This window comes from Megalobrama amblycephala, linkage group LG2, assembly GCF_018812025.1.
Source record: "Megalobrama amblycephala isolate DHTTF-2021 linkage group LG2, ASM1881202v1, whole genome shotgun sequence".
Taxonomy (NCBI): Eukaryota; Metazoa; Chordata; class Actinopteri; order Cypriniformes; family Xenocyprididae; genus Megalobrama; species Megalobrama amblycephala.
The window spans coordinates 38121140-38143654 of NC_063045.1; the positions used below are offsets into that span (position 1 = coordinate 38121140).

General features: G+C 35.1%; 1 protein-coding gene across 4 annotated transcripts; it reads right to left on the bottom strand.

The window, feature by feature from the left end:
- Positions 1-321: 321 nt before the first annotated feature.
- lin54 (lin-54 DREAM MuvB core complex component) lies at positions 322-19786 on the bottom strand. 4 transcript variants are annotated; one of them, XM_048174620.1, is made up of 14 exons: positions 19571-19786; positions 14463-15180; positions 13014-13131; positions 12765-12916; positions 12466-12621; positions 12089-12296; positions 10138-10208; positions 7778-7975; positions 7603-7694; positions 7424-7495; positions 5849-5951; positions 5597-5734; positions 5268-5470; positions 322-4741 (listed from the first exon to the last, which is right to left on the bottom strand). In XM_048174620.1, exons 2-14 carry the CDS (start codon positions 15153-15155, stop codon positions 4543-4545), a joined length of 2403 nt encoding a protein of 800 aa, XP_048030577.1. In that variant the 5' UTR covers positions 15156-15180; positions 19571-19786; the 3' UTR covers positions 322-4542. The 4 variants fall into 4 exon arrangements, with proteins under 4 accessions (XP_048030577.1, XP_048030586.1, XP_048030566.1 ...); XM_048174629.1 differs by lacking the exon at positions 19571-19786 and adding an exon at positions 18285-19548; XM_048174609.1 differs by lacking the exon at positions 19571-19786 and adding an exon at positions 17782-18261.
- Between the last annotated feature and the right edge of the window lie 2729 nt (positions 19787-22515).

Consider the following 22515-nt stretch of genomic DNA (forward strand, 5'->3'; position numbering starts at 1 on the left):
TCAGGAGACAGGAGTAACAACTGCAGATTATGAGTTACCTGCGGTGAGTCCGACATAACGAATCCACTAACACGACACAGCGAATGCCGGTGGTAAACACTCGTGTTCCAATACTTGTGCACGAGTTTTGGGAGGCGTTCCCTCGAAATGAGCTGTGAAGGAGGGGGGCTGTTCTTACACATGCACTCATTTCAAAACGTTTCTCAGTCGACGAAAAGATCCTCTTTAGCACCTTTAAATGTTTATTCAAATGAGTTGCAGCTTTTATTTTCAAGTATTTTTAAATGTTGAAATTTATATAATCTTTTAATGAGAACAGTGCACTGAAAATAAACTTTAATGTATCTTCAGAGGGATTTTAATTCTGAGTGATACATGGTGTTTTAATCATGTAGACAGACATGGTATATGTTAAACAGAAAAGAAGGGACAAACAGAAAAGATTAGAATTGCAGCAATGGCCAAAGTCAACAAAACTCAAACTGTTACACAACACCTGCCTTATACATATAACCATATAAAAACCAAACAGGAAAACATTTACACATTAGTGAAGGGCTTACTTTATGAAAGAAAATGAAAAATCATGGCAATTTTCAAGAAAGGTACAAAGGATCACTAATGTTCATTTACATTTTTACAAGATAACATTAACTGGCTACATACAAAGTTATGAACTCATTGTTCATCATCATCATCATCATCTTTTTTGAAGAAAGTACAACCTGAAAATCTTTTGCATCTGTCAGAAATATAGTGGAGGAAAGGGTCTAGAATACGATATGTTTATCACCATAAAATACAAACAAGGATGATCCATAAAGAACTAAAACATTGGAAAGATGAGAGTTTTGGATGGCACAGGTGAGGAACCCTGCATCTTCATGCCTTTAAGACTTCTCTACAGCAAAGCAATGCCAGCAGAACAGTTTAAATAGATTGTGGGCATATGCATTATTTGGAAGATGCGGTTATAACGATATACTAAAAAAAAAAAAAAAATCAGCTATATCCAAAATAGCTATTGAAAGACTCTAATGCAATAATGTGACTCAGGAGTAGTTTAGCAGAGCTTATTAAATTGCTTGTAGTCATGCAACTAAATAAACATACTATTAGTTATGAAGATATTTACATAAAAAGCCCTGAGGTGGTTATTAAGGCATAAGGTGTATAAGCAGTTTGCCCCATTCAACAATTTTATTAAACCACTTGCACAGACTCACTCAGCTGTTTAATAGTGAAATTTAAATATATATATGCTGTGAAATGCAGGGCACGAGATCAGAAACCTTCAGCTAGAACGTCAAAGAATCACATGGCTTTATGACAGTGTGATGGTCTGTTATTAACCGACAAATAAAAGTTGCATTCAACAAGTATATTTGTGAGTCTGGGCAAAATACAATTATGTTTGTTATTAGTTCTAGCTGTCTCATAGTACAAAATAAAACTGAGTAAAAGCAGATTTAAAAACTATTTACGACATATTACACACAACAGATTTTTCATTCATCTAGGGTGATCCGTGACTTCCACTAAACACAGTGAAGAATCGTTAGAGCTGATATGTGAGAAGGCACTATGCAGAAGAAAGTCCTGAACAGCAGCCCGTCCGTTTCTACTTCATCTCAATGATGCTTGAAAGACTTATTAAACACCTGTGCCAAACAAATCATGGCCTAAACCATACCTACAGATGACCTTTAGTTCAGGTTTTTTTTTTTTTTTTTTGCTGATTTACCTTGTATTGTTTCTGTTACTTGCCTTCAAAAAGGAATAGCCATTAATATAGACCACATTATGCCACAAAGAATAAAATCACAAAGAGAACATGTTCACATCATATTTCACCCCAAAACAGTCAAAAAAAAAAAAAGAAAAGAAAATACACAAAAAATTTTTTAAAAATGGGATTATATACATAATCCCACATTTAGGACCACATAGACTTTATGCTACTAAAAAGTAAAAACTAATTAAGCCATAAAATTAATTAAATTATCAATTACAGTAATAATTATAGCATTATTTTTATTGATTATCTTTAGATAACCAAAATCATACACAAAAATCTTATTTTTCATTCTAATTACTGTAAAATTATATTTATACCAAAATAAGGTGAAATTTCAGTTTTGTTTGTTTACGTTTGAATTAATGTTAAGGTGTTTTTTTAACAGTAATGTAAATCAAAATGAGATTTTTTGTTTATAAATAATTTTCATAAACAGTATACACTGTCCGGCCCAAAAAAAGTCACTGTTTGTATTTAAATAGGCAAATGCTTAAGAGTCTATGATTGGATCATTATTGCAGTGGATTATTATGTTTCTAGCATGTTATATTTTTGGCAACAGTTCCTTTGACCCTAACTGATGGAGTGTGTGGCTTTTAATTTGTTAAACAACCATGTAGGAAGACACATCATGGCCATATTCCAGGATGACATCCGACATTGGCTACATTCCTTCTTTGACTGAAAGTCTTTAGGATGTGCTGGAGGAGACTTTACAGAGTGCTTGCATCCTGCATTGTCAATACAAGATCTTGACCACAAATTGATGAACCTCTTGATGGAAATAAATCACAACATTTATATCCATCAGAAGGTGCATCGATTTTTCGACTCGGAGGTGGCAAACGTGTGAAAATTATTCTTCAGAATTTGAGCCTGATGAATCTTGACATTGTCATCCATTCCTACATGGTTGTTTAGGAAAAGAAAAGCTACACACTCCATCAGTTAGGGCTAGAAGAACTGCTGCCAAACATATAACATGCTAGAAACATAATAATCCACTGCAATAATGATCCAATCATAGACTCTTAAGCATTTGCCTATTTAAATCCAAACAGTGACTTTTTGGGGCTGGACAGTGTATACTGTTTGTGAAAATTATTTATACACAACAACAACAACAAAAAAAAAAAATCTCATTTTGATTCACATTACTGTAAAATAACATTACAAATAAATAAAATTATAGAAAAAACTGAAATTGGAGCTTATTAAAAAAAATTTAATTACAGTAATAAGAAATCAGATTTTTCTGATTTTATACATAATGATAATGGGGGGGGGGGGTAATATATTTTATAATCATGAATATAATCTAAAAATGCAAAAAAACAAAACAAAAAAAAAAAAAACCAAAAACAACAACCAATAAAAACAAAATTAATGGGTCCTAAAATATGCTTCATTTTCATTAAGCAATATGCATTTTATTTTGGGATGTAATAAAATGGACTGGACATGTTCTTGACAGGTTTCATGAGATTCACCCATAAAGCATTTCAGCGACTAAATGCTTCATCTGGTTGTGGCTAGAAGGGATACAGCTATGGCCAGAAGTGATGTAAAATCTCACCATAAAATAGTTTTGTTAACGTATACACCTACCCCAGACCTAAACCTACTCTTATAATAATGCAAATACAGTAATTAATTGTTGTTCAGTAAGACAAAAATGACACACTTTTGATGTGCACATACCCAGTAGGACAATCTGGCCATAGCTGTATCCTTTCTAGCCCTAACTGTGTCAACTCCATGTATGGAAAGGTTTGGTTTAAATAAGCCCTGACAGAGCTTATCAGCTATCAATTGCCAAAAAAGAAACCTAGACAAAAAAAATTTCCACAATTATTGAGGAGGCTCTTAATTTATCTGTAGACTGAGATGAAGAAATAAGCTTTAAAACTCATTACAAAGCTTATTTAGCTGATTGTTTTTCATTAGTAAAGATTTAAATCTAATCTTATCATATATATTGGCTGTAAGCACTGTTTGTAGTACAGGATATCTGTACCGCGATCAGCAGCTTCATGCTCTGCTTCAGTCTCGTCCTGTCCGGAATGAAGTGCGGCCTCCCTCAGACTGACCCGGCTGAACGTTTGTATTCTTGGAACACAAATGGAACGGTGAAGATGGAATCCGATTCTGGTCAAGAAACAAAATCTGCTGCAAGCAAATAAATATAATGACGCTACAGTACAGGCTACTTACTGTATACAAGTCATGATCAGACGCTAATGACATGAGCAGGGAAGTTCCTTCTGCATCCGGATATATCCCAAGGTTATTAGCAGTAAGAAAAAAAAAAAGGGGCTTTCTGACGACAGTGAATGGTAATATGAAAATCCAGTTTTAAAAGACAAAGAAATACCATGATTACACATTTAAAAGTGGAAAACGTTGCCAAACAAAACAAACTACCTTAAAATAGTATCGAATGTTCTAAAATAAACCCCCTTCCAGGAAAGCAAACAGTGCAAGTCCATTTGCAGCGGCTACAATGAAGTACTGTAGTCCTCCTACAGAAAAGTGCGTCCTCTGGCGTAACGGTCACGCAATAGATTTCAGAGGCCAATGGAAAGTTCTGCTTTGTCTCTCTTTATTAGAAGGCCCTGTGCGTCCATACGAGGGGCCGACAGAAGTGCCCTCAGTGGGCCTCCACTCTAGGTTCAGCAGCACACTGGGCCGCGGGGCCCAAACGGGCGGAAGGGCTCTCAGTCATGGCTTTGCCAGGCCCAGGTCTAGCAGTTGATGGGACAGTCTGTCTTGGCTTTGCCAGCAAAACTGATGATTCTCCTGAGGCAGCGCCCAAACTCCTCCAGAATGAGGTGCTCCGCCACAGCCTGAGGCTGGTTGGCCAGTTCCGCCTGCTCGGCCTGCTCCAGCAAACAGTCACACGTCGCTTCAGCCACTTCCTTTGTTACGAATGTGTATGGCAACCTAAAGAAAAATTCATTAACATTTAAATTATTAAAGGAAGGCCATTTTCTAACATTAACTAGACAGCTGCTAGAAGAATGCAAAGCCATTTCTACGTAGGTTGTTGCTAAAGGCCCCGATATACTGACAGCAGTTATTTTTTTGTTCTTCGTTTAGGGGTAAAACGAAGTTCAAAATACGTGAGCAGTGATATATTGTAATCAAACAGGGTGCGGAAAAGAGGTGCGTTTCCCAAAAGCATCGTTATTCAACTGTGGTCACAAGTTCCATTGAACTCCATTGGTAACGAAGGAACTTGCGAACATAGTTGGCTTTCGGAAAAGCACTGCTTTGCTAAGGCACTGCAAGGAAGTTACTAGATGGTTTTTAAAGTGTCCTGGGTTGCTGCTAGGGAGTTGCTAAGGTGTTCTGGTGGTTCAGTGGCCATTGCTTGGAGGCTGTGTGACATATAGATAGCTGGACAGATTGAAGGACACCCCAAAAGGTACTGTGGTAAAGAGCGGACAAATGAAAAGGAAAGACTTACTTTCCGCCTCCACTGGTGATGGCTGGTGTGGTTCTAGTGAGCAGATCCGAGATCTGAGAGGACAGCTTGGTTTTGGCTGCAGTTTGCTGCTGGACCCGCACCTCTGCAGCGTCGGCCAGGTGCATCAGCGTCTTCCTCTCAGGACTCTCCTCAAAGTTCTTGCAGCCCATACATTTGCAGATGGACGAACACATGATCTTTGCCTAATGCGAATGGACATCAGAATGATATCGGGTCCTCAACACAACTGAAAACTAACCACATCTTCTATATGACAAGGCCTTGGGCACTTCCACAATCTTTGCCCTTTGACCTGTGAAAACACTCACCTCATAACACTCGCAGTAGTTTTTCAGACAGCCAGATTTCTTACAATTGCAGCCTTTGCTGTGTCTCCTGTCCGACTCTCCTTCTTTGCCTTTACCAATCTTGGGCTTAAAAGCTACAGGGTTTCTGTCTAAACACGCCTGGGCAAAAACACATCATACTTCATTTGATGCCTATGCACTTCAAAGCATTATAGCAGAACTGTCCTGATCAGCGAGACAAAGAAGATCTATAGAAAGGCAGTAATTCGTTACCTTTATGGCCTTCAGTCTTTCGCTCTCATGATCAAGGTTGTTGAAGCAGTTAACACAGTTACAGTTATTACAGAACTCCCCATTGGCAAAGCAATCACAATACCTGTGAGACGAGAGACATCAAACTCTTATAGAGTAAACGCAAAATACAATTCATAAAACAATTCAGCAAAATTTCAGAACTTCAGATGCCCAAGAGTTACACTACAGTTCAAAAGTTTGGGAAAGGTAAAGTCTCTTTTCACAAAGGCTGCCTTGATTTGAGAATTAAATATAGTAAAAACAGATATTTTGAATAGGGATGCACATATAGGATTTTTTTGGCTAATACCAATTTAAACAACTACTGGCCGATACAGATATTTGCTCACTTTTTTTTTTTTTTTTTCACGTTTTAATCGGTCATTACAGATTACTGCTTTCATCAGGTTTTAAATGAGCAAAGTTCAGAAACACATGCATTAAGGTATACTAGCTAGTTTATTGCTGCATCATGAAATCATTTTCATTGACCATGGATCCATTTAACATTCAACAGGCCAACGCTTTAAGGGAGGCACGAAGAAAGATAAAAAAAAAAAAAATTAAAAAAAACATGAATGACAACCTTAACAGATTTTTCCTATCAAATATTTCTTAACATTAACTTAAATTTTAATTTTATTATAGAACATTACATATTTAATTAATAAATAGAAAGATACTGTACAACTGTGCAGTGATATAATAAACTATCGGTTTCTTATATCAGCCTTTTTCATGCTTATAGCTAATGATGATGGTTTTAAATTGATCAAAAACATTCGATACATCTATGCATCTCTAAAAATATTACTACATTTTAAAATAACAGTTTTCTATTTGAAAACATTTTAAAATGTATTTTATTCTTGTGATCAAAACTGAATTTTCAGCATCATTACTCCAGTCTTCAGTGTCACATGATCCTTCAGAAATCATTTTAATATGATGATTTGATGATCCAGAATCATTTCTTGTTATTATCAATGTTGTGGAGCTTCATATTTTTGTGGACATTTTTTTTTTCAAGATTTGTCAATTAAAAAGTTCAATATAACATTTAAAATATTTGAAAGAGAAATATTTTGTAATATAAAGAATGTCTTTACTGCCACTTTAGATCAACGTATAACTGCTGAATAAAAGTATTAATTTTTCGGAAAAAAAAAAGAAAAAAAAAAAGAAAAAAAAATTACTTGCCCCAAACTTTTGAATGGTAGTACATGAAATGCTACAGGCAAAGCTTGAAAGAAATATTTATGTCAATATTTAAACTGCTTGACAGGTAGTGCTTGTGAGCAATAAAATGTAAAATCATATTTGCACCTCTGATAATCCCCACATCCTGTCTGTCAGAATTAACTGTCCTTGCTGGTGAATTTGACAGTATGAGAACTGAATTGCAGGTTGTTAAAAAGGAAGGAAGTTGTTGTAAAAATCACACAATTGGATTTGGAAACTATGAAAGCGCTTGCCAAATGTAGCAGCTGAAACAGATTTCACCCTTTATATGGGCCATTTTCAGAGAATGTAAACAAATGCTGAGGAACATACAATTTCAGACACTGTGACCGTGTGCAGTTGCAGGGTTTTCTCGGCCTTGATGTTGCTTCAGATGTTGATAAACTGTAATAAAGCACATGCAGAATGTAACCAGAGGGTTAATGAAAACTTTTGTTTGTTTGATGCAACTGAAATACATGTAATAGCAAGGCATGTGGCGCTCGGCTCACCCGTTGAGTGAAAGCCTGGCTTGAGTCTGTATGGGAGTGGCTGTTGAGAAGGTGGAGCTGCTGGTCAAAGTCACAAATGCAGGCTGGGGGAGCTGTGAGAACAAGCAAGGTGAGACAATCTAACAAAAACAAGCAACCAAACTCATCCGTCCTTCTCCACCACTGACATACGGACCTGCGTAACGTATGGGGCCGGCAACACAGCGTAGCCCATGTTTCCAGAGCCGTGGGCGGGGGCGAGCACAGTGCCAGGCGGCAGGTTGGTGAGGTTAGGCTGGATCTGTGGCAGATGTGTGGCTGGCATGATGAGACGCTGGGGGGTCTGAGTGGTGGTCACCACCTGAGCTGCTGACGTTAAGGGTTTGGGTACAACCTGTGCACAAAAAATATATATAATTCAAGATGACTGAAATGTTACTGATGAGTTACAGATTATTAAAGGGTTAGTTCACCCAAAAAATGAAATTTCTGTCATTAAATACTCTATTAAATACCCTCATGTCATGTCATGTCATAGACAGCAACGTCATTGCACCTTTTGAGGTCCAGAACGGTATTAACCCTTATAGGGTCTTTGGGGGCTTTTTAGACCCCAAACAACGTTTGCTCAAATAAAAAAAAATGTTCTCTTTGTCCAAATGACATGAAACTTTGTACAGTAGTTAACACTTTCTAGATCTACAAAGAAAAAAAATTGGAGTGATATCTTTTTTTTTTTTTTACACTAACATAAAAACATCACATTCAGGGTCTTCGGGGTCTCCACAGACCCCAGGCAAAAAAATGTAATTTTGTCACAAAATAATTGTTTTTAAAAAACAAATGTAATTTTACTCTGTTTATTAATGATTTTACTTCATATTTGTGCAGTTTTTGGAGGATTTGTCATATCTTTTAAATTTATATAAATAAATAAAATATGTGTTTATACAAAAACAGCTTTTATGTAAAATTCACTTTATAAAAGACCCACATTTCTAACTTTCATTCATGGGGATAACATGGATAATTTGACATGGTTTAGTGAAAGATTTTTGCCCATCTTTTGGAAAAATACATTTAAAAGTAAAAAATATCACTTTAACCAGTAGATGGCTGCAGAGCTCCACTATGTGCTATGTGTTATTTGACTGACTGAAAGACATCTTTTCTAAAGTTTTTTGTTGTTGTTGGATTCATATCTAAATGTTATGAAATCACAATTATAATAATAAAAATTACTTTGTCAAAGTTTAGCATTTTTTGTACTGAAAAAAAAAAAAAAAAGGTATTTCAAAAATGTTGATTTTGAGAATGAATTGTCCAATTTCTAAGTTGAGTCTCATCATAATGTAACAATATTGAAAAACTGATTTTTTTTTTTCATTACAAAAAATACTAAACTTTGACAAAAAGTAGCCTTTATTGTTATAATTATGATTTCATAATATTTAGATATGAACCCAACTGAAAAAAACTTGTGAAAAGATGTCTTTCAGTCAGTCAAATAACACATAGCACATAGTGGAGCTCTGCAGCCATCTACTGCAGCCATAAAATTATGTTTTTTTACTTTTAAAACTACATTTTCCAAAAGATGGGCAAAAATCTTACACTAAACCATGTCAAATTATCCATGTTATCCCCATGAATGAAATTTAGAAATGTGGGTTTTTTTATAAAGTGAATTTTACATAAAAAGCTGCTTTTGTATAAAAACCTATTTAAAAAAAATATTTGTTAATTTATTTATATAAATTTAAAAAATATGATAAATCCTCCAAAAAAATGTACAAACATGGAGTAAAAACATTAATAAACAAAAACAAAGTATTAAAAAAAACCAAAAAAAAGTATTTAAAAAAAAAACAAGTATTTTGTTACAAAATTGCATTTTGTTGCCTGGGGTCTGTGCAAACCCCAAAGACCCTGAGTATACTTCCTAAACGAAGACCACACAAGGGTTAAAGACATCATTAAAATAGTCCATGCGACTACAGTGGTTCAACCTTAATGTTATGAAGTGACGAGAATACTGAGCAACAAACAAAACAAAAATAATGACTTTATTCAGCAATTTCTTCTCTCCCCTGTCAGTCTCCTATGCAGTTGATGTAGTGAACGCAGTGCAGTGCTTCCTTGTTTATGTCCGAACACCAGCTCAGTATTGGCCGACGGTGTACATGTGAGCGCCACGGCGCATGCATGTGATGCTGATGCGGGAGCCAGCCAATAATGAGTCAGCATTCTGACGTAGAACACAGAAGCGCTGCACTGCGTACACTACGTCAACTGCGTAGGAGACTGACAGGGGCGAAAAGAAATTGTTGTTCAGAAACCTTTGGATTTCATCAAAAATATCTTAATTTGAGTTCCGAAGATGATCAAAAAGACATGAGGGTGAGTAATTAATGACAGAAATTTCATTTTTGGGTGAACTAACCCTTTAACAGCAAACAGATCACAAGCTGCAAGACCATTCATAAGAATGGTGTCATTGTGTGCGGTATGTGTGAAGAACTGCTGTGGCAACAAACTAGGCGTTTCACTGTGTACCTGTTTCACGGTCTGTGCTGGGACGATGGGTACAGACATCCGCACCGCAGCATTCATCATCACAGGCTTGGCTTTACAAACAATACAATAGTAAATAAATGTTATTAGATTTTCTTAAATTCCTATATTCATATACAATCCTAGCATTAAAATCATTCTGAAAAATGGAATGCTGCAGTGCACCCACTATAAAAACAATAGTGCATGACAAGTTAAATTATCAAAGACAGTCAAAGGGGTACAGTTGGGAACCAAAAACCAATTGGTTCAACTAAAAAAAAAAAAAAAATTATTCAGACAATAGGTATAATTTTTATAAAATAAAGCAAATTAAAGTAAACTGTGACATATTATACCCAAAAATTCTTCATACAGTGGACTACCAGTAAAATTGATTAAAAAAAATTGGGACCAAAAATTAGTCAGACACTTTGACCAGACCATGTTTTGCTGAAGTGTTATCTGACATAATTAAAATTAATTATTTTCTGACAGTTTAACTCTGAGATTGTCATATTTTATAGCAAATAGACTGTAATAATGAATGAAATGTTCAAGGTGTCTGAATAAATTTTGGTTTGACTGTAGCCTGATCACAGAATGACTCCTATGAGCCTATTTTTTAGTGTTCTGTGGAGAGTATCATCACCCATGACATCCTGGTGTGGTGCACTATGCCCTATGGCTGATAAAAAGGCTCTGGAGAGTCAGGAAGTCAACACAGAACATTATAAGGACACAGCTTCCCTCACTGACTGATATATACAGAGCCAGATGCCTGTGTGGTGCAGCACACATAATCACCCAGGAAACAGTCTGTTCACACTGCTGCCTTCTGGGAGGCGCTATAGGTCCATTCAGGTCCGCACCTCTAGACTGGAACAGTTTTTATCCAAGTGCCATAAAAGAACTAAACTCCTTTCACTAACAATTATTAACAATCACGCACATTATACACTAGACTGTGCAATATACTGCTTATTTATCTATTCTTGCTGCTATGTTGAATTTGCTTCTTGTGTGTTACGGGTAACACTTTACAATAAGGTTTATTAGTTAAAAATTAGTTAATGTATTAACTAACATGAACTAACCATGAGCAATACATACATTACTGCATTTACTAATCTTCCTTAATGTTAGTTAATGAAAATACAATTGTTCATTGTTTGTTCATGTTAGTTCACAGTGCATTAACTAATGTTAACAAGATTTTGATAATGTATTAGTAAAAGTTGAAATTAATATTAACAAAGATTATTAAAAATGCTGTAGAAATGCAGTTCATTATTAGTTCATGTTAACTAATGTTGAACTAATGAACCTTATTGTAGTGTTACCGTGTTACCTTTACTCAGTGTTCTGTATTATGCTTGTTTGTGTTACTTTTACCAGGAGTTGCAGTTTGAATTTTGTTGTACAGCTGTGCAATGACAATAAAAACATTCAAATTTCTTACTGAATCAAAAAAATACAGTGTGATCAATGTAGCCCAATTCCTTAAATGAAACTAACAACTAACTGTGAGACTTGAAGTTACTGATATGCTCACCGTTCATATTCAAAGTGTATCATACATGATGCAGTTTCACTATAATATTTCATAAAAATAATACAGTTAAAGGCCAATTGTTGCACTGTTTATGCCAACGCTTAAAAAAAAAGTGAAAAAATATATACATTTTATCAGCGTTTAATCAATCTTTTAAAAATGTAAACAAACAAAAATATAACTAAATTATAATTTCTCTTAACAACAAAACATTGCTTTTTATCAAATATAAAATGTATACTGTATAAATTAAAATGGATGAAAACATCTTGGCTATATGATATTCTATGGTATGATATATTATGATAAGCTTGATATATTGATATGATGTATTATAAGCTTTTTTGAAGTGCAATGCAGTACGTCCCTTACACATGAGTTTGCCTGTGATATACTGACCTGGTTGGATGGAAGGATTGGTGTTGGTGCTGGCGCCTGTCTGTGCGGTGCTGCTGCCGGTGGTGGCCGTTACCAGCCGCACATAATGGAAGCGACTGCCCGGCACCTGGATCTGCTGCACGTTGGGAGGTGTGGTGAGGGGGATGATGGTCTTAAACTGAGATGTTCCCACCCCTCCTACCGTAACCGTCTGCACTGGCTTTACAGCCTGTACATAAAAACAGCATAAAATTGTAGTTTTGTAATGTTGTTGTACACCAAATTACAATGTAATACAGCATAAAGAGACTGTTATTGAAGGATGGGGCAGTTAAAATGTATTTTTGACAGGACAGCATACTGTTTATTTTTTTTTTTGAGGGCTCTAGATGGTGTACCTGTGCGGCAGACTGGCTGGTTCCTGCTTTAGCTGGAGAAGTGGTGGCAGACTGTTGAACAGTGAGGATCTGCTGGCCTAGAGCCACATTGAGTGGCAGCGTCACAGACTTCTGGGGTGAGTTTGGAGACTGACTGGCCACCGAAACCACAGTCAGCTACAGACAGAGGAGAAACATGAGGAAGAGGGTGGCATCAGAAACCAGAGTGTGGCCATCATCAAAAAAACAACAAAAAAACAAAACAAAAACAACTGCCACCACAAAAGACAGGTAAATGTAATTGCAATGCCCGTTTTTACTTTTAAAAGATTTAAGACCTTGCTGGGAGACTTGAGCGGCGAGATGGCGACTTTGCTGTTACCAGATGTATTCTGTGGCACAGTGCTGACGGTCTCACCAATGGCAATGGTGCGTGGAGGTGTCACCGGGGTACTCTGGGTAACAACTCGCCCTGTTGGCAAAAGAAAGGATTGAAATTTAGATTTCTTAATTGTTCTGATAAAACAAGTGCACTTTTGCTCTTGTTACAAATACAGACAGAAGATTACCAGTAACTACAGGAGCCACTGAAGCTGGGCTGGTCAGTCCTTTATTGTTCAGGGCCTTTGTGATGATGAGCTTTGTTATCATTGGTCCAGCCGTAGATACTGGTGGTTTCTTTGTGATCTGTGAGGAGAAACACGATACTTGGAGATTATTTTAGTTGCCTACGATAGACACTGAACAGGAAACAAGACTGTATTTTCATCATTAGGTGTATTACATTCATATTAACCATATCACATTTTTAATAAATAATAATAATAATAATAATAATAATAATAATAAATATTTGCTGATTTAAAGATTTAAATACAGCATTAAAAATGGCGGTTTTCCTTGTAGAAAATAAATGCATTTCCTTATATAAAAATAAACATTTAAAAATGACTATAAAATAATATTATATTGTTAATAATAATAATAATAATAATAATAATAATAATAACAACAACAACAACAGCTAATTTCAAAAGTACAGTGATAAAAAAGGCATTTTCCTTAAAAACATTTACAAATATGAATTTAAATAATTTAATATACTATAAATAATAATCTCATGTTAAAAATACAGTAATAAAAAGCATGTCCTCGTAGAAAAAGAAATTTAAATTAATATTATACTATAATCATTAACAATAAAAATAATTGATTTAAAAAAAAATCTATATAAAGACATTTTCCTTTTAAAAAAACAAACAATTACAAATATGGATTTAAATTATTATACTAAAGATCATAATAGCTCATTTTAAAATACATTTACTTATAGATTTTTTTTATGACTATAAGCAAATAATAACTCAATACAAACATAAGGCATTTACAAAAGTCTTTAAATAATGATAGTATAAATAATGATGATAGCTCATGTAAAAACACAGTAATAAAAGCATGTAAACATTTACTACTGTAAATAAATATATTATAAATAATAGCAATAACAAATTTTAAAAATATAGTAATAAAAATGGCACTTATAGAAAAAACATTTACAAATTCTTCTATTCCTTCCATGCTTGAAAGTGTGTAACATTTTGGTAACACTTTATTTTAGTGACCTTATTACTACAGTAACTATATGTAATGTGTAACAACTATAAATTATGCATAATTAAATGCAATTAACCCTTAACCACAACCTAATCCTAACCCTATAGTACGTACATGTAGTTAATTATTAGTCAGTACTTAAATGGATAAACTACACTGTAAGATGGACACTAAAATAACCAATATTTCACTAACAACCAGTCAGCTGCTATATAAGTTAACACCTTGGTATAAATCCCACGAAAAACAAACTGTGGCCAAAGTAAAGATCCTTGCAATTAAAGTTTCTCTTTAGGGTCTTAAAATAAAACTGTAATATCACACCCAACACAGAGTGGTCTGCTGCTTCAGTTATGTAACATCTGCATCCTCCGTGTAATAATGAGAGGTTGATAAACACCCACCTGAAGTGTCTTCAGCTGCTGAGCCTGCAGTGTTGTGGAGGAGCCCATCAGCTGACTGGCTGAGCTCACAGCTATCACAGGCTTCCCTACTGCAGTCACCATTTTGATCTGCGTCGGCTGGGCCTTGGCATCCCCTGTGCCCTGGGTAGTGGCGGGCTTGTTCCAAGTGTGGGGCAGAGCCAACATAATGGGCTGCCCTGTTTTACTGAGGCCAGCAACCAAGAGTTTTTGGCCCTCTGGCTTGAGAACAGCAGCGCCTGGAGGCTTGCCATCCGCAGCGGGGGAGCTGGCCACTTTGTTGATGATGAGCTGGTGGTTGGCTGGGACAGTAACGCTGGAGATTTTGGGGAGGTTTTGAGTCACCGCAGAACTGGTGGTTTTGGCAGGGGTGGTGGTGGTTGTGGTGGTGCCAGCCATGAGGCCAGAGGGGGCAAGGAGGAGTTGAGTTCCTGTGCTGGTGCTACACTGAGCATCAGTGGAGGTGGAGGTCATCTGCATAGACGTGGTGGCTGGACACAGGCTGACGATTTCAGGCACCTCTGTTTCCATAGGAACCTGCGCTGGCTCTGGTTCAGATTGGGGAGGAGGAAGAGCGAGGTGATCAGCAGGGAGTTCCTCTTCCATCGCGATAGCTTCCGTATCCATAATCTCATCAGGCAGGAGGCTGTTGAGCTCAGGCGACACCACATCCATTGTGCACAAAGATAATGAAAACACACTAGGGGGGAAAAAAAAAAAAAAAAAAAAAAAAAAAATATATATATATATATATATATATATATTAAATGTATAAAAGAACAGAAACATCCACAAGCAAGAGATGAGAATATATCAGTGACAAAGTATAAATGTACAGTAAATACACTACGGTTCAAAAGTTGAGGCAGTAAGATCTCTTCACTGTCTTTGAAAGTGCTCACCAAAGCAGCATTTATTCAATTTAAAAATAAAGTAAAAACAGTAATTTTAGGAATTATCATTACAATTTAAAATAAATGTTTTCTATTTAACCATTTTAAAATCTGATACATTTAAGGATTTGATGAATGCAGTTCCTTTTGAACTTTGCAATTATTTGAAATATTTTGTGACAATGTACAAGTCTAAATAAAATGAGAGATTTATTTATTTATTTAAAAACAATTTTAAAAATTGTTTTTTTTACAAAATAAATAAAAAGCAATACTAACTGACCCCAAACTTTTGAGCGGTACTGTAGCTTTGAAGCAGCTTGTCAATTTACATAAATTCCCATAAACGATTGTAAAATAACGATTAATCGATCTTATTACTCGTTTATTCTATTAACTTTTATTGTGGCGTTAAGCGACCACTGATAAGTTTAATCAATGAAATTATTACCGACAATTAAATCGATCGTCGATTAATCATTAGCATCCCAAGGAGCGATCATAAATAGGCTATTATAGTGTTGTCAAAAACATTGAGATTTCGATATTATATATATATATATATATATATATATATATATATATATATATATACATATATTATATATTCGATACTGAAATTTCTGAAACGTTTCCAATTCTCCTTTTCTTTAGTATCAATACACCGATACCAGCTGCACATTCTCACTCTCTCTTCACTCCGACAGCGAATTGACACACTCCCGTCTCCTCTCACTCACTCGTCTCATTCACTCCGGTTGAATATTGCTTGTATTGAATGCAGAATGATTCAGAATATTTGGCGAACCATTTGATGGATTCACTGAAGAACAAAAATAAATAAGTGACTGACAAAGTTTCTCACAAATTGAACATCATTATGGCTTTCAAGCAATTTTCACTCAACACAAAATCAGTATCTGATTTTTTTTATCTGAAAACTGCACTACAGAAATATCCATGACTATACAAGACTTCATTAATTCCAATGACTTTTCTGGGTATGGAAAACTAAATTGAAAATATCTCTGAAATCACAGCGTTTGTTGGATGGAGCCGTTTAACTTTTGGGGGGTGAACTACTAATTTTTTTAAAAATGAAACTAAAAATAGTAATAACCATGCCCCAGGATTCATAGACAAGGCTTAAGCCTAGTCCCAGACTAAAATGCATGTTTGAGCTGTTTTAACTGAAAGCAAATTGCACCGACATGTCTTAAATATGTCAGTGTCAGTGCCATTGTTTTGTCTCAAGACACACACCAGTAGTTTTTTCTAAGGCACATTCATAAAAAGGTACTTTAAAGGGTTAGTTCACCCAAAAATGAAAATATTGTCATTTATTACTCACTCTCATGTCGCTCCACACCCGTAAGACCTTCATTAATCTCCGGAACACAAATTAAGATATTTTTGTTGAAATCCGATGGCTCAGTGAGGCCTCCATAGCCAGCAATGACATTTCCTCTCTCAAGATCCATTAATGTACTAAAAACATATTTAAATCAGTTCATGTGAGTACAGTGGTTCAATATTATTATTATAAAGCGACGAGAATATTTTTGGTGTGCCAAAAAAACAAAATAACGACTTATAAAGTGATGGCCGATTTCAAAACACTGCTTCAGGAAGCTTCAGAGTGTTATGATTCTTCTGTGTCGAATCATGATTCGGATCGCAGTCAAACTGCCGAAATCACGTGACTTTGGTGCTCCGAACCACTGATTCATAATGCTCCAAAGCTTCCTGAAGCAATGTTTTGAAATATTTTTTGGCGCACCAAAAATATCGCTTTATAATATTAATATTGAACCACTGTACTCACATGAACTGATTTAAAGTACATTAATGGATCTTCAGAGAAAAAATGTCATTGCTGGATATGCAGGCCTCACTGAGCCATCGGATTTCAACAAAAATATCTTAATTTGTGTTCCAAAGATTAACGAAGGTTTTACGGGTGTGGAACAGCATGAGGGTGAGTAATAAATGACAGAATTTTCATTTTTGGGTGAACTAACCCTTTAATGTTGTAATTAAACTAAGGCTTAATCCTGGCTTAATCTAAGCCATCTCTGTGAAACCAGACAATTTACATTCAGGTCTAACTTTAAAAAGATGAAAAAGCCCACTAAATTTCCTAGCACCACTAAATTTCCTAGCACTGAGGCCTTTTTTTTTTTTTCTTTTTTTTTTTGCTGTGCATGTAATAACAATCATAACCTCTTCAGCCTTATAATCATGTCTAGACAGCATTTATGAAAAGTGAAAAATACATTGTTGTACCCACTACAGATCAAGTTTGTTAATAATATACATGAGACATTACATTACAATATCCACACATAAAGACTGCAGCACTTTGGAATGAAAAACACATTGTACACAACATATAAAACAGATCTCACCGTATCAAGCACATCAGCACTAATAGTCATGTCACATATATTCTGCTAGTCAGCTGGCGGGCCATTCAAATCCCCATGTTTACTAAACGCTGTACAAACTGCGAGCGACGCGACGCGACCGAACCGCTCCCATTCCAATCACACACAGTCTCCACTGTTGACAGCGTTCCTCGCGTCGCGTCGCGTGCAGTGTAGAGGAACTGTTTATGCTCAGCTGCTATGTGGCTAACTAGCACAGGAGCTAACCAGCAGTTAACGCACAGTTACATGTTAAGAACAGCTGTCACAGCCAACACTCACTAGCCATAAATCTGACCATCTGCAAATAATAACAGCAGTTATCTGCTCAAGATATTGTGGTTTAAACAGCCGCACTAAAACAACATTTTTATGCATGCTTTTAATCGCTAAACGTGACATTTATAGCCGTTTAAAAAACCGTGAAACAACAGCAGGCCTCTCTGTACATGCCTGAGAATAACAATCCGTGTTTAATCCTTTACCTCAACAGTTAATTCAGTCAAAGACTGTCAGTTTCACATCAGATGGAGTTTGTTGATATTCGACGCGCCTGCTTTCCTGTCTATTCTGTTGCCATGGAAATATCGATATTTACAAGACATAGAGCGCAGCATGAGAGTTATTGTAGACTGGGACGTTTGCCTCCTGAATTGAGTCCCGCTATTGGGAGTTTAACACGCGCCGCTTGTCTATTTCAGGCCGGGTTGGATTTCGAAAGATCCGCCATTTTCATCTCGTCATCAGTTCGGACACGAGAAACAGGAGAAGAAGAAAAAAAACAACAACTTGATTTATTGTTTTGTCAGAGTTAGAGCACAAAGGAGGAGCAAACTATAGACAAATAAAGTTTATCGTTTTGAGAATTAAAACTATTAATCTGTCATTATTCGATTCAAACCCGCATAACTGGAACAAAAAAGATATGTTTATCAGATTGACAGCCTCACAATTCACTATCAGTGCATCTTTTTCATAGAGTGAAAATGAAGAGACTGAAGCCGTCATTCTGCCTGAATAAAGAAAACGAAAGCCATACAGGTTTTGAACAACAGGAGTAAAAATAGTTTTCATTTCAATGTTTTCTTCATCTTTGTGCTCTGTTATGATTTTGATTCAAGGGAATTTAATACTATGTTAAATAAAAATGTAATATTAAAGTCTGTCCCACAAACAAAAGCCACTCAATTACTCTCTTAGTCTTATTGTCAAAGACATATATATAATAAAAAAGAGCTTAGAAAACTGAAATAATTAAAATACTTATATTTCTTTCCATTTTTTGAATCATTGCACACTGTGCAAACATAAAAACAAATGTCCTAGGCGCAAACTTTTATAACCAAAATACTGTTCACTGTTTATAACAAAGAACGGGTCGCTCTGCCACTATATATAGCGTTAGTGTTAATAATATTGTGAACCAGTGACTAAATGTATCCATGAGATGACAGGCGCGTCGGGCCAGCAGCTCGCTGTCATTCACTGTCAGGTATAGTAGCCTCAGGTGCTAACCAGTTAGCCACTATTAACTCCTGCGACGCGTCAACCCCTGACCCCAGTAACCTTTGGCTATGTTTGGTGGATGATGCAGAAGATCAGCAAACATTAACAGCGATCATCTGTGCTCACAGCTGGGCGTGTGACGTGCTATGGAGCGAGCGAGCGCGGACGGACATCAGCTGACACTACACTGTTAGCAGCTCGGCTAACTAGCTGAGATCATATTGCCCCTCGCTGAACACCCACCCGAGCTTAAAGCACTTCTTACATTTGTTCGAGATGAGTGTCGAAACGCTTTTCTGAAATCCTCAACGGTTTCCACTTGATCACGCACTGTTAAATCCAACTCGGTGCTGCATCGTGTCGATCATCCGCTCTCAGACGAAGACGATTGTTTAAAATACCGCGCCGAGCGCCATTTCACCTCTAACATCCCATAATCAAGCCACGCCTTCATAGGAAACAACAAACGACGTCACGCAACAACTTCCGTCCGTTCAGTACTCCACATGTAGAGTATCCACTGGTGCATTACCTGTTAAACTGGATACAGTTCATCAACAAGCTTTGTTAGCCTGGAAACTTTCCCCCACAAAACCATCTTATGGAATAATTCGGATATTGAAATTAGAAATAGATCAGTCTTCTTTAATAAATGTTTTAATAAAAACATCATTTTTGTTGTTGATCTATTCAACTCTAATGGTGATTTGCTATCTTATGAATGTTTTATGAATATCCATCAATGTCCTTTTCCATTTAAAGAATTTAACTCTGTTATAAAGGCGATTCCTGATGGATTAATATGTCTGATGAAAGATGATAACTTTCACAGTTATGTTTGGGAGGTGTTTCGCTTTTAAGTAGGAAGAATGTAATAATAAATTTATTTGTCAACTTTCTCAATTTCTACAAAAAGGAATATTTGGGGGATTCTAAAATAGATAACATTCAATGGAGGAAAACATGGTTATTACCATATAAATACTGTATACCCAATAAAGTGAAATTGAAGTGAAGTGCATTTTAAAATTTTGCATAATATATACCCTTGTAATGCTCTTGTGTCGAAATGTTGTGATGTAGCTGATATATGCACCTTCTGTAAAAAAAGAAAGTGAAGATATTTGTCATTTATTTTTCTCATGTAATATTTCATCACTTTTCTGGAAAGATTTGAGTTCCTATTGTTTTTCTAAAGTTAATATGAACTGTAATTTACACATTAAGGATGTTGTTTGCTTTTTTTGAAAACCAAAACAAATCTTTAGAGTCTACTGGTAACTTTCTTATCCTTGTGGCAAAATTCTGTTTTCACAAACAAAGGTTTCTTAAGAAAATACCTACTTTTATAGATGTCTTATGTGAGAACATTTAATCAAATCACTAAGAATAATTAATAACAAAAATGTATTTCTTTTTTGAAGAGATGTACCGTGATTAATACTTGTTTTGGTGTTTTTTCCCCTCTTTTCTTTCTTTATTTTGTTCCTGCTTTTCTTTATGTTCTTAAAAAAGCTATTTAAATGTATCTTTGTCTTTTAACGGTCATTGTCAATGTATTTTTTCTCTCTTCCATATGTTCCGATGAGTTTGGGCGTATTGATGATACATTCTGTGCAATGTATACAAAGTTGTATTTCATTAATGTCATCTCTAAATTGTTTGCAATCAAAAAAAAAAAAAAAAAAAAAATCTACATATAGAGGAGACAAGATATATGATATCCAAACAATTTTGGTCTGACCTTGGTTCCTTTATATTCGATTCTGCCAATGTTACTCATTCTTTCGGTCTAAAAGACATTATTTTTTGTATTATATTAATCTCACTTCTTAAATCTCTTCGTTATATAAATAATAAAAAATCCCTAAGATTTAATTAAATATTAAGAAGAAATATTTAAAGAAAATACATGTATTTAAAAGCTTTCCCTGTATATTAATGTATGTATATTATTGTATCAATACAATTGTATGCATTTTTGTCATGTCTCTTTATCATGTCATCTTTTGTTTTTCATTGTTTTTGTATAATCCATGTTTTCTTTCTTTCTTTCTTTGTTTTATTATATGTATTTGTATGTAATTCCTTGACAATGTTCTTATGTTATTGAGCATTAATAAAAAATAAAAAAGTATTATACTTATAAACGTTGAAAGTTGAATGGATTGTGATAAAAAATTAGTATATATATATATATATATATATATATATATATATATATATATATATATATATATATATATATACTAATTTTTGAACACAATCCATTAGATATATGCATATATATAGGCTACATTTATCATCATGTCAGGCTAATTCCTGTGTTTATTTTAATTCTGAATCAAAAGTTAGGGTTATTGTTCAAGTGAATTACACAAAAATGCCAGTTAACATATCAATCAGTTAAGATATGACATCTCTTACAATGTAGCTTTTACATAAAGTAATAAAAATACAGTAAACAATAAATGTGTGTAAGGACGAAGAGTGCAACAGACTGATGTAGCCTTTTGTATACTATTTAAAAAAAAACAATGGCAATGTCAAATGATCAGAAAGTGACTAATTTCACCATATGTTAACATTTATTTTGATTTAATTATATTTGTGTAAATAAAAATATAGTGTCACATGTTGTTACCGTAAAAAATTAGGCTGTTTACTTATAGATGTTATCCACTAAATCTATATTATATTATATTATATTATATTATATTATATTATAAGTTAGATTTAGTGGATAACATATCTTTAAGTGATATTATATTGCAGTTTCCCTTCTCTGCAGCCACTTGTACTTTGGCACTGGCCTTTATGTTTGTTACTATTCATTATTCAATGTGACTATGGTTTATATAATTTAGTAACTGTTTCAGACAGAATATTACAGAACAGTAGTCTAGTCTAGTGCTCAAAAGAGTAATGACCAGACGTCTGAAACTGCAGTTAGTCTGGCACTAAAGAGCAGTCATGTTGAGACTTCTGAGGAAGATTTTTACAAGATGCAATGGTGTCCTCAAGTATAGTAGGGTCTTTAGGTTGGCTGATAGTCGGGGTGGTAAAGGTATAGGTTGAAAACTACTGATTAAAGGACATAAATGCGGAAAGAAAAACTTGAAACTTGAAATTGACATGAAATTTAAATTTGGTTAATAAATTCATATAACATCATCAACAAAAAAAAAAGCCTACCTCTAGTGGTCAGTG

What these genes read in the sequence shown, in the direction of transcription:
- lin54 (XM_048174609.1), bottom strand. An exon ending in CAATCCTTCCATCCAACCAG is followed by an intron (nt 10,209 to 12,088) that starts GTCAGTATATCA and finishes TTGTTTGTAAAG; the next exon opens with CCAAGCCTGTGATGATGAAT. An exon ending in AAAGACTGAAGGCCATAAAG is followed by an intron (nt 5,735 to 5,848) that starts GTAACGAATTAC and finishes GTTTTTGCCCAG; the next exon opens with GCGTGTTTAGACAGAAACCC.